The following is a 14329-nucleotide window of genomic DNA, read 5'->3' as shown; positions in this document are numbered from 1 at the left end:
AACAAACACATCTTTCACACCATGCCCATTTACATGCCTTCCTTTTTTATTATTGAGTGAACGGCTTTAACATATTCCTACATAAGGTCTTTCAAGATGATCACCTTTGATGGTTTGTGAAGTTAATAATGGGAACACAACAGCTTGTGAACTGGATACTTTGGTCTTCTTCCCAGTGTCACTGCTTCCTGCCTCACCTTGGCTTAGTCTAGACTCACCATCACAAAACAAACCAGCAAGCCAGTAAAATATTCATGGCTCAACTTATTAAAATACAATCTAATATTAGGGCTGTTTCATCAAGTGAAAATGAAATGCCTATGTACAGTAGATAGAATGTAAATGCTGATACCTGACAAATTACTGGACCTAATCTTTAGTCTCATGAAAAACAGCCAGTTATGTACTGAACAAGATACTGGAATCCAACATAGCAGGTGTTGGTTCAAACCCCAATTGGTCACGAAAAACCACTAAGAAGTAGCAAAAGTAAACTGCTCCTTGAACATCTCAAATTAACTCAAAAACCCTGCCATAAGTCAATAGTGACATGACAGCACAGAGAAACATGAAAATACCCTTTTCAACTCAACATTTCTGGAAGAAGCAAATGATTCAGCTTACAGGTTAACTGTAAGGGCAATACACTTATACTCGTATTTGAGATCCATATTATTATTATCATTATAATCATTATTATTATTCAATAGAAACACATCTCCTTTTTATATTTTATATTTTATTAAACCATTTTATTTCTATCCAGCTTGAGCTCATGTCTCCCTATGCGCTGGAGGGACAGGTATGGGAGCATGAAGGAAGTTTGTCAAGAGTGCCCATGTTCTGCATTATGCATTGAAGTGGTACATTCTCCTAATTCTGGGACAGATTTATAACAAGAAGCAGCTGTCCACTAGGGCAGAGGGCTAGATATGGACACAGAAGCTCACATCCCCACACTGAATTTCCTTGGGTAGCTCTAGGCCAAATCAGTCAATGTCCATTCTAGACAACAAGGTTCAGTGTAGACCAAGCTTTGAGTATGCATCCCTGGCTGCATCAAATATAATCATAAACTTCCACTTAAGTCACTTTAACATCTACCCTGTTTCGTTGAAAATAAGACTTAACCTGAAAATAAGCCCTAGTATGATTTTTCAGGATGCCCTTAATATAAGCCCTACCCCAAAAATAAATCCTAGTTAAGTGAAACCCCGCCCTCCACCATTGTGCAGCAACCAGAAGATGACATGACTGTAAAATAAAACATCCAGTGAAAATAAGCCCTAATGCGTTTTTTGGAGCAAAAAGTAATGTAAGACACTGTCTTATTTTCGGGGAAACACGGTAATCATCATCATCTTAGAACTCCTGAACTGGGTAACACCCTCTGGGTGGCCCTCTCTAAACTTAACATACTACAAACGGCTGATATAAAGTTAAAAATATTAGCCTTCAGTTCTCTGAAATAAAACAAGTTCAGCCACACAATTTTATTCAGCCCCCCCCCCAAAAAACCAACAGAATAAAATAGGCAGAAATTTAATCATACATATTCAGGTTTTCTAATGTGGAAGTGAAACATGTACAGTAACTAGTTTTACTATCATCTTTATGTCTGAGGTGCTGCTGATTAGAGTGCTTAATAAACTGTTAACTGCAATCAGAAAAACCCACACACCACACAAAAGCCGCAACTTACAACTCCTGATAACACAAGAATTTGTCAAGCTATGTTTTAGACTACGGAACCTTCCCAAGCTTTAGTGTAAAACAATTTAATTTATGTAAAACTAGAAACATATACATGTTCAGAAAACGAACAGTTTAGCTATAATCCCTTCACCCACCCATAGCGACTGCAAAAAAGGCATTGAAAGCAACTCCAGCAAGCACTAAGAAAATGTTGAAGATTATTCATGTTGACATCCCCAAGAACTTTACTTCAGCACTGTTTTAAATATTTCTTTTCTAGCTGTCTATGTCTTCCTAGCATACGCTGACCTGTGTCAGTATGTCATGCATATGAATGACATCACTATCATACTAATGTACCTATCAGGATTCAAGTGCCAGCCAGTAAGTATAAACTAGTATAGATGTCTTCATGATGGATTGCAAATTATGCGTCTGGATAATTTTTCTTATAGCTTCCCTAACTTTTATACAATAACAGATGAGTTAAAAGGGGGAACTGCTATCGGGGCAACAAGGATAGTACAAGGCAATGGTTATACAAGTTCAGATTGTTAAAAGGTTGCTTGGCCCCTGAATAAAGCCTCTAGACAAAACTATCCGACAAGTCAGCCAGAAAGCAGAAGGCACAATAATCTGCTTACTCGAGACAGAAGGTGAACTGGGAGCATAATGTGCCCTCAAACCCAGGCAATGGAAGAATCCATTTAAAGCAGCTCGCACACGTGGGCACCCTGCCTGGCAAATAGCTTCCCGAGGGAGGGGGCGCAGCACCCGCCTCGCCTGTTTCCCCGCCCCCTTCCCCCTCCCCGCCGACCATCGCTGCCCCGAATCCACTGACCTGCTCAGCAGTGACAGGCTCGTTGAGTCGGTGCTCGGCGGAGAGATGGTGCCTGAGGAACAAGGCGCGTTTGTAGTTGCGCGTACCCTTGCAAAGCTCGTCGTGTCCGCCCCCGCTGTGGCTGTTGCCGCTGCCACCGTCCGCCGAGGCGGTCGTCGAGGCGGCCGAGCACCAAGCGCAAGACACTAACCCGGTTTGCTGGCAATATTGTAGCCACGGGAACTCCTTGAGCCAGGAGCTCTGGAAGGAGACGTGCAGCTTCTGCAGGAGAGACTTGGGCCGGGCCGCCAGCGGAAAGTGTTGGATGGTCTCCCCCTCCCCCGCGCCCACGCTGTTGACCTCCGCCTCGTCCCCCCCAGACCGCCTGCTGCTGCTGCAGCTGCCGCCCTCGGCGCCGCTGCCATCGCCCAGGCTGCCCCCCTCGCCGTCCTCCTCGTCGTCGCTGCTGTCGCTCAGGGAGCCCCCGTCCTGCACCAACTCCTTCCCCGCCAGCAAGAGCTCCAGCTCCTCCTCCTCGCCGCCGCCGCCCCCACCCCGCCCGTTCAACGGCCGCCTCGGCCAGGCCGCCCCCGCCACTTCGCAGCCATTGTTTGCGGCCGCCGAGCCCCAACCACGGAAGGCCAGGGTCCGACGGTTCCTCTCGGCAAACATAGGACCCGCCGCCGCGGCAACAGCGACCGCCGAAGGACCCACCGACTCCGCCTGAGTAGTGGGCAGAAGTAACAGCTCCTTCCCGGCAGAGTCCGTCGCCTCCAGCTCGGCCACCTCGAGCTCTACCGTCTCCAGCTCCACTTCCTCCTCCACCCGCTGGCCGTTCAGCTGCTCGGCCTCCTGGCGGCCCCAGGCCTCGCCCGGACCGCTGCCGCTACCGCCACCCCCGCTGTTGCCGTTAGCCGTCGGGCCGGGGCCCCCGCCACCCCCTCCTCCTCCTCCCCCTATTGCGGCGGTGGCGCTGACCAGGCCGCCCCCCCGGAACGCCAAGGTCCTGCGGTTCATCTCGGCGAACATGGCGGGGCGAGCGCGCGCGCGCCCCCCGCCCGCCTGACTCCCTCCCCCCCTTCCTCTCTCGCGCCCAACTGTCCCCTTCCCCCCTCCTCTAACCGACCGCTATGACGGGTAAAGGTGGAGGCAGGAAAAACCAACCCACACGCTTTGCCAGGCAGTTTCAGTCACTCCGTCAGTCACTCCGTCAGCCGGCCTTCCCCGAAATTAAATTAAAAAAGGAAAGAAAGGGGGGGGGGAAGGAGTAGAAAATCTTATTCCCGTCCTCGGTTGTGTCGGCCGCCTCCTTCCTCGAGCGCTCCCCCACAATAGATCCGGCTCAGCCAGCAGCCCTTCCGCCCCACCAGGCCCCGGCCCAGGTCGAATGGCAAATGAACAACGGACTGCGCCCACAATGCACTGGGGCGGCGGCAGCAGCAGCCGCCGACGCCGCGGGGGAAGGGAGGGAAGGGGGAGTGAGAGGGGAAAAAGGAGGGGGCGAGGAGGAGCCCGAACAGCTGGCCAGTGTCAGGTTTTAGTGCGCGCTCGCGTCACGCGCGGCCATTGGGCTGCGCGGCTTCCCTTCCCCTCCCCTCGCCACGACTTGGCAGGAGTTTGTGTACGCGGATGTTGCCCTTCACTGGCGCCCCCCCAACTCCTCCTTTTCCTCCCCAGAGCCACGACGCGATTCTCCCCGCCCCTCATTAAGGAGCACGGGCTCTCCACCCTCCTGAGGCGGCCGCAGCAGCAGCAGCGCCCAGGCGCTCCCCACCCCTTTGACATCATCATCATCACCCCAGTGAGCCTTAAGAAGTGGACATCTTGAGTCTCTCTCTTCCCCAAGACTGCCTTCCTCCCTCCCAGGCACCACACCCTCTGACAACCGTCCCTCAGGAAACCGAAACCTTGAATGGTACAACGGCGCTGGCACTCGCGCCCTGAACGGTTACATATCTTCCGGACATACACATGCCACGCAAAGTCCTGACAACAAACCACCCTCTTCCCTCGACACGCGCGCACACACAGCACACAACAGACGGGGCTAATCGCCTTCCCCTCAGAGCACACCACGTGGCTCCTTCGTCCATCGCCCGTGTGTGTTTGTGTGTGTGTGGGGGGGGAAACAGAGCCTTGTTGTGTCCTTGAACTACACTGCCCATATTAACCCGGTCCACACAAAATCTCCCTCACACACGCAAAGCGGCTGCCGCTCTAGGGTTGCCTCCTACAGCGGTGCTCTGGGTGGATATCCATATATAAATATAATACGTCTGTAGAAAGTCTGCCTGGGGGCTACGGGGGCGAAGCGCTGCCCGCCTCCGCTTATGAGCCGCGCCGTGCCAGGCCCCAGTAATTACAGGGAAAATGTACTGCCCCGAGTGCTTTTATTACTCCGATTGTGAAATGGGGAATTTAAATATAGAGGTCACGCACGTGCTGCTGCTGCTGCTGCGCCGAACAGGCTTGTTCTGTTGACACACGGCAGTTGCCTCATTAGCAGCTAACAGTCCGGCGTCGGGCATGTCGCTACTTGCGTAGCTTTCTGAACCGAAGTTTATTCTCCGGGGACCTTAAAAAAAAAAAAAAAAAAGGCTACCCGGAGGTTGCTAAACAAGTTGCGGGGAGAGCGAAGATCGCTCCGGGAAAAGTCCGAAGCTCGCATCTCGCCCAAAGTTGCGAGCGCTGCAAAAACTCGTTGAACACATCGCTCCAGTTAAATTAAATTTTAAAAAAGAAGTGTGGAAGCAGTAACTTTAGGTGTATCTGATTCTGTACTGGTAGGGCCGCAATAAGCAACGCCAGCGCCCTGAGAAAGTTAACATAACTCTTCAGCGTTTGTTTCTACAAGCCTCCTCCTCCTGCCATGTAATAAGCTTTGGGTAACTTACTTGTCCTACTGTTAATTCTGAGAGGACCTTCTGCGTAGTTCTTCTCTGAACAAAGTAGTGAATGAAATATACATTGCCAAAAGAGAGGCTGGATTAGCCTGTTCGTCTTTTGTAGCCAAAGAAAAAAGAAAAAAAGAAAAAAAAAACAAGAAAACCCCATAGAGTCTTCTGATTCTTTAATGACTAATAAGTTCCTTAATACCCTGTTGTTTCTGAAACATAAATGTAATGGTATCTAAAATTATTAGTGTAGGTAAAATACATCTGAGAAATTAAAGTATTTCTAATTTTAGTATCAGAATTATTAATTAACGATAATTGCTTGTAACTGCTTATTTGACTCTCTCTTATGATTAGGTAACAATAAATATTCATAGAAACCTATCTTGATAAGAATAGTAGGGTATTTCCAGAATGAGAGCATAGCCTGAACTACTTTATACCAAACTACTTTATGCCACACTTCTTTATACCAAACTACTAACTACAAAGACAAGCTTTGTCCCACCTTGAACACAGGCATGTAAAAATGTTTCCCTGGACTAGATTCCGCACTATTTAAGAGAAGACATGCATTGTCTTCTTCATTGAAGGACTGTCTCTTCCAATATTACCTCCTACTTACAGTTTCTGAAACTACTTTCAGTTAAACTATAATAATAACAAATATTGCTTCATTAATGTAGGGCAACTAATTGGTAGGAAAAAATGTTTAAGCAATTTATCTAATCAAATGCATCCTTATCCTTTCTGGACTATATGCCTTTCTTACTGTGACACATCCCATTATAAACGGGTCACATTTTCACAGCTAGCTCCTATCCATGTTTATTGGGAAATAAGTTCAGCTTAGTTGAATGGGGTTACTCCCACACAGTCATGCAATTCAGTCCAATGCAAATTTATTTCTGCTTGGTCAAAGTCACTCCCAGATGTGCATCAGTAATTATTTTCTAAAAACATATTAAGAGCACATTCACAAGGTGATTCCTGTAGCTCCAGTTTATAACTTTTGTGCCGAACAAGTGTGAAGTGCATAAATAGAAAAATTCTAAGAAAATGAAAATTTTATAGTCTCATACTAGAACTCCTGCCATGCATGCTACACTCTATACAGAGTTGGAAAGGAATGGTTAAGAACAAATGGAGACCAACAGGATATATATGCAAGAGTTGAAACACCCACTGTTGATGGGATGTTTTTAAACCAAAGTATCTATTTGCTGTAACTGGTTCAGGCAGCATGAGCACAAAGAAAGAAAAATCTATTTCATTAAATATAATTTGTTGCGATATCCCACACTCCAAATTCAAGGCAAATCAATCAAAGAAATCATGGTTAACTAGCAATATGGATTTTAGCGTACAGAATGAAAACAGGTCTGAATTACTTATTTGTAAATCTGCTTCATTATTGTATGAAGGAGGTCAAGAAAGTCACCACCAGAAACTGAGCATTTGTTACTTGATGTCCTATGGTTTAAATATGTTTATTCCAGTCAGTTTCAATCAGCTAGGTGGGTTTATCATATTGTATTGTTTACTGTCAATATTTATAATTGTACTGTATTATTTGTGTTTTTATGTGTTAGCTGTTAACAGTCCAGAGAGTGCATACCGTACCAATGGGCGGTATTTAAGATTAACCAACCAACCAACCAACCAACCAACCAACCAACCAACCAACAGAACTATACTATTCAAGATACCTAATATTTCCACCTAATTATCTTATTATATTAAAAATAATGACTGCATGCTGTCAAGTCCCTTCTGACTTATGGCAACCCTTTCCTGGTACAGTATTTGAGTTCTCAGAAGTGGCTTACCACTTGTTTCTTCAGGGTGCAGTCTCAGACTGTGCAGCTTGCTAAAGGTTACACAAGCTGGTTGTCCTTCTGAGTGTCAAGAGTGGGAAATGGAGTTCCAACCTCCCACTGAGCTCTCCAGCTAGCTGATTATATTAGACATTGTAATTACAGTATCTGTTAGCATTTTGCACAATGTTCCATGTTTTCATATAAACACCTAGGGCAGTGATCCCAACCTTGGGTCCTCAGAGGTTATTTAACTACAACTCCCAGAAATCCTGGTAAGCACAGCTTTTAGTGAAGGCTTTGGCGAGTTTTAGTCCAATAACATCTGGGGACTCAAGATTGGAAACCGCTAACCTAGGGTTTGTGCTGTGATACATAGTAGTATTCTACAACCAGTTCATGAACACCGACAAACGTCTACTGTAAGTTGCCAGGTTGGCAGTTTCAGCTGCAAACATCAGCAAATGGTCTAAAGTCAGCTGATCTTCTGTGCTCTTATCTGTAGCCTGGGGAAGAACAGCTGGCCCATTAATTTTAATGCAATGTTTTGCCTCCTCCACCATGGCCACTCAAATGTAAACATTCTTATTCCTTTAGCAGTAATTGTCAGCAGAAATCTCCGTCTTATGCACTTATTCCACATTCTCACCCATGTTTTCTCAGATGGCAGAAGTATCTGCTGGATTTTAATTTCCTTCTAAAATTCCAGTTTGCTCACTGAATATGCCCCATAGAACCTGATGACTATACTTTACATATAGGATTGCATGGTTAGTAAGCCAAGCATTGTTCACCATTGTTTATGTTCAACTGTTTAGGAATACCATTATTAATGGTACTGTACACAGTACTTCAGTTTGAATGTAGGACAGCTCAAGTTTTAAAGGAAGAAAGAAAATACGTACCTATTTTTTAGTTTAATTATACTTGGCATTTGTATAGCACTTTCAAGCATCCAAAATGTGTGCCTTATCTAGTTGTTACCCTTAAGAAGTGTAGTACGTATAACAGTTATAGTTCTGCATTGAGACTGTGGACTGTGAAACTCACTCGGTGACCTTTGGCCAGTCACAGTGTCTCAGCCTGACCTACCTCACAGGGTTCTGGTAAGGATAAAGCAGGGAGAATAAAAACTATTTATGTGTATGCTACTGTAAGTTCACTGGGCAAGTAGTATAAAAGTGACTAACAAATGAAATGTCTCTACAAGGTGAAAACAACTTGTTAGGGTGGCCCCATCAGGAGAACTGGGCTCCTGTACTTTAACTGTTGTGCAGAAATATATATTTTAGCACATGTAGTTTGTGTAACTAATTTTACCTGCTGAAATATCTTCTTCACTATAATTAAAATTCAGGATCCCAGTCTTATGTGCCACCCGACCCTACTAGTAGCATCTTAAAGGTAGACATTTCATTTGGCATAGGCGTTTGAGAATTCAATAGATAAGTTTACACTTGCTTGAGCTGACATATTATTATACACATGTTGTGAAGGAGATGACTGGAGATGTAATCCATGGGGAGAGAGAAACTGAAATGTAGAAGATAGCAAACAGTAAGTTGGCCTTTTATGCCTCATAATGCAGATCAAGGGACTGAAGATGAGAAAGAATACACTTTATGTGTTTGTCACAGAAGAAAAAACTTAACAAAGAGCTTCCCGATTTGCAGTTCAAAGCTGCAACCACTCCACTCCACAAGGTCAACCTCTGCTTTAGAATTTCAGGAAGTGAGGGATTCCTCTGTAAAACTGATTTTGACAGCAGTTAAATTATGCTGAAAACCACAAGGAAATTCTTTTTTGTTTTTAGTCATGGAGGAGGAACATTAGAACACACAGTGATATCTCCCTTCTCTTAGTGCAAATATTTATGGTGGTTTCAGAGGAAGAACAATCTGTGTATGAGGACAAATAGTTGATAGGACAAATTGTATGAATATGCATTCAGTTCAACCCATATGTAAATTTTGTTAGAATCTTGAAGTTAAACTCAAGCACTACTGTAGGACAGCTCGGGACGAGTCTCATTGTAAACTTGCTGTTGTCCATTTGAAAAGGTACACTGCAGAAGTGAATGCCGCTAAGAGAACCTATGTCTCTGCCATAGGTGCATCTGTGCATACTCGTAGCAGAACAGTGATGCTTTTCCAAACTGTGCAAGGCCTCCTTCACCAGGGCACTGCAGAAGGAGTGCCAGAACAACCAGATACTTGCTATGAGCAATGTGCTCTGTGTTTAGTAGACAAGTTTCATTAAATTTACCTTGACTTGGACTCTGATATTATACGTATTAGGTCTTGTTGATGTGACTGGGGCAACTGCTTGTCCTTTTAGATGGCATTCCTTCCAGTTTGCAGAGCTTGAGGATGTTGACAGAGGGCTTGGATTGGTGAGGGCTACTACCTCCTGGGTAGTCAAAACTGCTTAGGTGGGACTATGGTTAAGGGAAGATCCCTTACATAAAGAATCCTACCCTTTCTTCACTAAAACAAACTATAATAAAAATGTTTTTTTAAAAAAAGAATCTCTCTTTTAAAATTCCACCCTTGACCCTGAAGTTTTGATTAACTGTAGGCCAGCCTTAATTCTACCTTTTTTGGCCAAGATGGTTGAGATTGTGGTAGCTATGCAACTCAGGCCTTCCTAGGCATTCCTAGATTATACTAATCATTTGGACCCATTCGGAGATTACTCACTCTTTCTCTAGTTCTTCCCATCACCAGTGGCTGTGCTGACTTCCACCCCACCAGTCACATTGAATACCAGCCATCACTGATTCAGAGTACAATGTAGTTATTCCAGCTATTCCATCATTTCCTCCTAACCTATTAGTGTGTGCGCACATATGCATCACAAATTACATGCGAAAATTACAAACATGAAACACTGTTATCAGGGTCCTCTTCCCCTCCCGTTTTATAGTGTAAGGCATTTGTAAGTAGAATAAATGGAATGCATCTGTTAATGGTAATTGGTTGTGGTAATCAAAGTGTGGATAACAAGTAATTACTGTAATATGCTAATTAATTGTCCCATGACTCATGATATATCTTCAGTATGGCCCCAGTGTAAGCGACCCACTCTCCCCAAACTCCATCAACAAAAAGTGAAATCCCTCCTCTTCAAATCTAATTATGCAAATCTAATCCAGTAAGGGAGCCCAGTAACTAGCATTCTCTCATGGAAGAATATTTCCTCCGTTTTCTATGCAGATTCACAGAAACTATTAAACCTCTTGCTTCTTTGCAATGGACTTCTCAATACTCTTTTTAAAGAAAAGTAAATCTGATTTAATGTACTAGTGTATGTTTTACAGCTTCCTGTGCTGTGATCTCAGAATTATAAGGAGGGGGAAATCTTTATTAATTCCTTGTTGTTGTTTTTTACTTACTATTTCTCCATCCTGCTTTGCAGCTCTAATAATGTTTCCTGTGTAGCTAACAATTAAAAACAATTTGAAACAACAATCATTTATTTGAAACAAGAAGATCCCGTGGTTGGATCCAGTTATTTTCCCCAGTACTGTACTGGCAATCCCTCCTGCTCCTACCTTAGGAGGGTTCTGAATCAGGTTACTGGGTCATGCTGAGATGTAGCAGGAAGGTTAGTAGTGAAATTCCCAATTTCACAAGCATTCCTAATTCCATCAAATCCACAGTTAGGTTTTGGTCAATTAAAAGCAAAATGCCACAGCTTTCTGCTTGAGGAAGTACATACAGTCCTTCCTCTCCCATCATTCCCCCCACTCCCTCTCAAGGTTTCCACCTTATTAGTTAAGGCCATTTACAGAATTCATAGAAACAAATAGTGATGTACAGTATATTTTCTGACTGCATCATTCAGCCTGCAGGTTGTATTCATTTGCATGTTCCAAAATTAGGGGAAGGGACACCCTATACAAAGATTTTTATTGTCTTCCCCTTCTCTAGGAGGGTAAATAGTGGGATTCATCTTCTTTGTATGTTTCCATACTTTGTCTTTTCTTCCTATAATGATGGTGGAAAAATTGAACCTGCTATCATAAAACTGAAATCTGAAATGGTATAAGCATGGATTTTTTTATAATTTAATTAGACAGAGATCATTATTTCAATGCTGGTGCATGTGATTTGCGTGCAAAGGTTTCATTCCTCTCACCTCTATGGATCAGAAAGCAGATGATGTGAAACAAGAGTTTGTAAAAGTTATCTTTTTGTGATTATGTATTCTAGAATCATGATGTTCCTGATTATCACAGTTTTGTTGGCACACAGATATTTCAACCTGCAGCAGTGAGCATGCACATTGAAATCTTCTGGTCTGAAAGTGTTCTACAGTGAATTAGCCTTTTAGCTCCATTTGCCTTTGTCTTGAGGAATGCATGAGTTTAATGTCTACATCAAACCTTTCAATGCAGAAGTATATTAGGTACATTAGATGAATTCCATTAGCTGTTGAATTTAATGGGATCATGTTGATGTTCTTTTGCCAAGCATTCCTATCTGATGAACAGTTGCTATTATGTTAATATACACCTTTTAATGCAGGGCTAATTAGTGATGGATATTATCCCATGTTAACAGTTTTATTAATTCATTTGTCTTTAGGGTAGGTTTTAGATCTCCTTGTGGGACAGATTTCTTCTTTTAACTCCCTGAAAGCTCTGAATCCTTGAAAACTGTTTAGGTCCCTCTCCTGTGCATATGCTACCAGGGACAGAAAAGACTTGCTGTAAACTTGGCAAGGTAAAGCAGAATGATCTATATTGAAGGACTGTTTACATTGGCATTTAAGCATAGAATAACTTCAGAGCACCTGCTATACAAGTCCACTGTAGAATAATTTTTGGAGTTAAAGCCTTGTTAGTCTGTGCAAGCATCTCAACAAGAAGCCTGAAACAAAATTAAAAAAAAAAGACTAACTGCTATATTTTCATGTAAACACTATGGAATATTTTCACTACACAGTCAATTCTTGTGCAAAATACAAGATTCAAGGCAAACAATTCTGCCAATAATTCTGACTTTAAAATCTTTCTTCTTAATCCTCTTTTTTTATTTCATATGCTTTCTACACCGTCCAGGACCTTTTTTCAGTTTAAATTGTAGACAAGTCCTCCCACAATGAAATATTTCAGGCGGAGTTCTCATTAAACTGAAAGACTTTATACTTTTTCATAACTATCACAAGTTGAAAGTTTTTTAAAATTTTACTTTTATTAAATGAACATCAAACATAGACAGCATAACCCTAACACCACAATAAAATACAATTACATAATACACCAGTGCCACTCACCCTCAGTATTAATAATATTTTTAAATTTCATTCAATCCATTTTCTCTCCAAAATTCATTGTTTCTTCCCTCAGCATATACCCCTTCCCTCTGCAAAATACATATTCCAGGAATACATTCCATATTTTCTTAAAATCATTATTTTTAAATAAACCACTTATTTTCATATCACATGTCAGTTTATCATTAATTGCCATATCCCATAATGCCCTATACCATTCTTCTAAATTAATTTGACTATCATTTTCCACTTTTTTTGTAAATATTAACCTTGCTGCTGTAAGCATTATTACAATTAAATCATTATTTTCTTTCAGCAATTGATCCTCCTTGACCATATTCAATAAGGCCATCAACAGGGACATTTAAATATTTAATCCAGTTGTTTCCTTTATTTCATTAAATTTTTGCTCCCGTTCTTTCTTTCTTACTTCACATAACCACCACATATGTAAATACGTCCCCTTTTCTTTTTTACACCTCCAACATTGTGATGATAAATTTTTATTTACAGTATTGTGTTCAATATGGAGGTGGTTAAATACCACCTCCATATTACCTTCTAGCAATTTTCCTTTATCCTTACAGACATATTTTTCATAATTCTTTTATCCCACATTTTATCACACTCTTCTATTGCTTCTTTATCCAAATCAAGTTTAAAGTTAAAGGGATGGTTCAACAATTAACTTGAGATAAACGGGAACTGCTTTCAGATAGTTAAAATGTCATGAAGCAGGTCTTTGTTTGAAACTGTGTAGTTTCCGAATAGAGAAGAATAAAATGATAGCTTCTGGGAAAGGATTATTCTAGCTTTGTCATGTGCCACACTGTATACAGCAAAGGGCCTTTCTTAATCTTGTAGAATGATGTACAGTCTTGGGCATCATTAAACAACAATAAACAAACAAACAAAAAGCAAACATTGGGCAAGAGTATACAGTATTTCACTTTTTGAGGGTAGGAGAAAGCCTAAAAATGCATCCATTTGCAAAAGAAGCCATCATATACTATGTTGGAATGGATCATTAAACTCAGCTCTCATGTTTTACTTGTGTTATTGCTGCTGTTTCTGCTGCTGCTGCTACCAGATCTGCATTCTCACTTATATTTTGCTCACCATTTTCCCTACTCTTTGTCTGTGGTATGTGCCAACAGTAAGTGGTAGACTAAAACTGAAATCCTGTATAAAACTTACTTGACAGGACATCATTCCGAATACAGTAGATACATATGAGACTGCAGTCTAAGTCCTTTCACAATACTGACAAGGGTAGTCTGGTTTGCTGCAGTAAAAAAGGGATTTCAACTAGTTTTCCAGGATAGGCTGGGTTCTAGTATAGTAGGGAGTGGCTGGCTAGATATAATTAAGCAGACACACTGACAGAACACAACAGAGCAAAACAATGGGTAGAGGATTAACAGTGTAATCTTGTTACATGTCTATGTTGATTTCCCATTGAGCTAATGGAATTTACTCCCAGGAAACTGAGTATAGCCTTGTAATCTGAAAAAAAAAGATTTCCTCCTTTGTGCTATGCTGCTGCTTTTCTAGTCCCATTCCAGCAATACTCATATTATTCTCTTTCTCTGTGTAATTATCATTGCGTGAGATTGTAGTGATATTATTGTGCAGCTCAGCAAATCTAACTTTTACAAGGTGATTTTTAAAATGATGCCAGAATTATAACTTTAAAACTGGAATTTGGATTAGCACCAAATTTTACACAAATGTAGCAGATACTCTGTTCATGCTCTGTGCCAAATTTGGGGATGATTGGGCAAATGGTCTTCAATGTATGGGTTTTTTTAAAAAAGTAAAAC

The 14329-nt window shown here is 42.1% G+C and overlaps 1 protein-coding gene across 1 annotated transcript in view; it reads right to left on the bottom strand.

Moving 5' to 3' along the window:
- ZBTB10 (zinc finger and BTB domain containing 10) overlaps positions 1-3609 on the bottom strand; it is a 35153-nt gene extending 31544 nt beyond the window's left edge. The window contains exon 1 of the mRNA XM_020787550.3: positions 2537-3609. Within this exon, the coding sequence (XP_020643209.3) occupies positions 2537-3544 (1008 nt within the window). The 5' untranslated portion in view covers positions 3545-3609. The remainder of the gene's footprint in view (positions 1-2536) is intronic.
- Positions 3610-14329: the final 10720 nt, after the last annotated feature.

Source organism: Pogona vitticeps, chromosome 4 (assembly GCF_051106095.1).
Source record: "Pogona vitticeps strain Pit_001003342236 chromosome 4, PviZW2.1, whole genome shotgun sequence".
Taxonomy (NCBI): domain Eukaryota; kingdom Metazoa; phylum Chordata; class Lepidosauria; order Squamata; family Agamidae; genus Pogona; species Pogona vitticeps.
The sequence above is the reverse complement of the archived record's forward strand: the minus strand, read 5'-3'. Positions and strand labels throughout refer to the sequence as shown.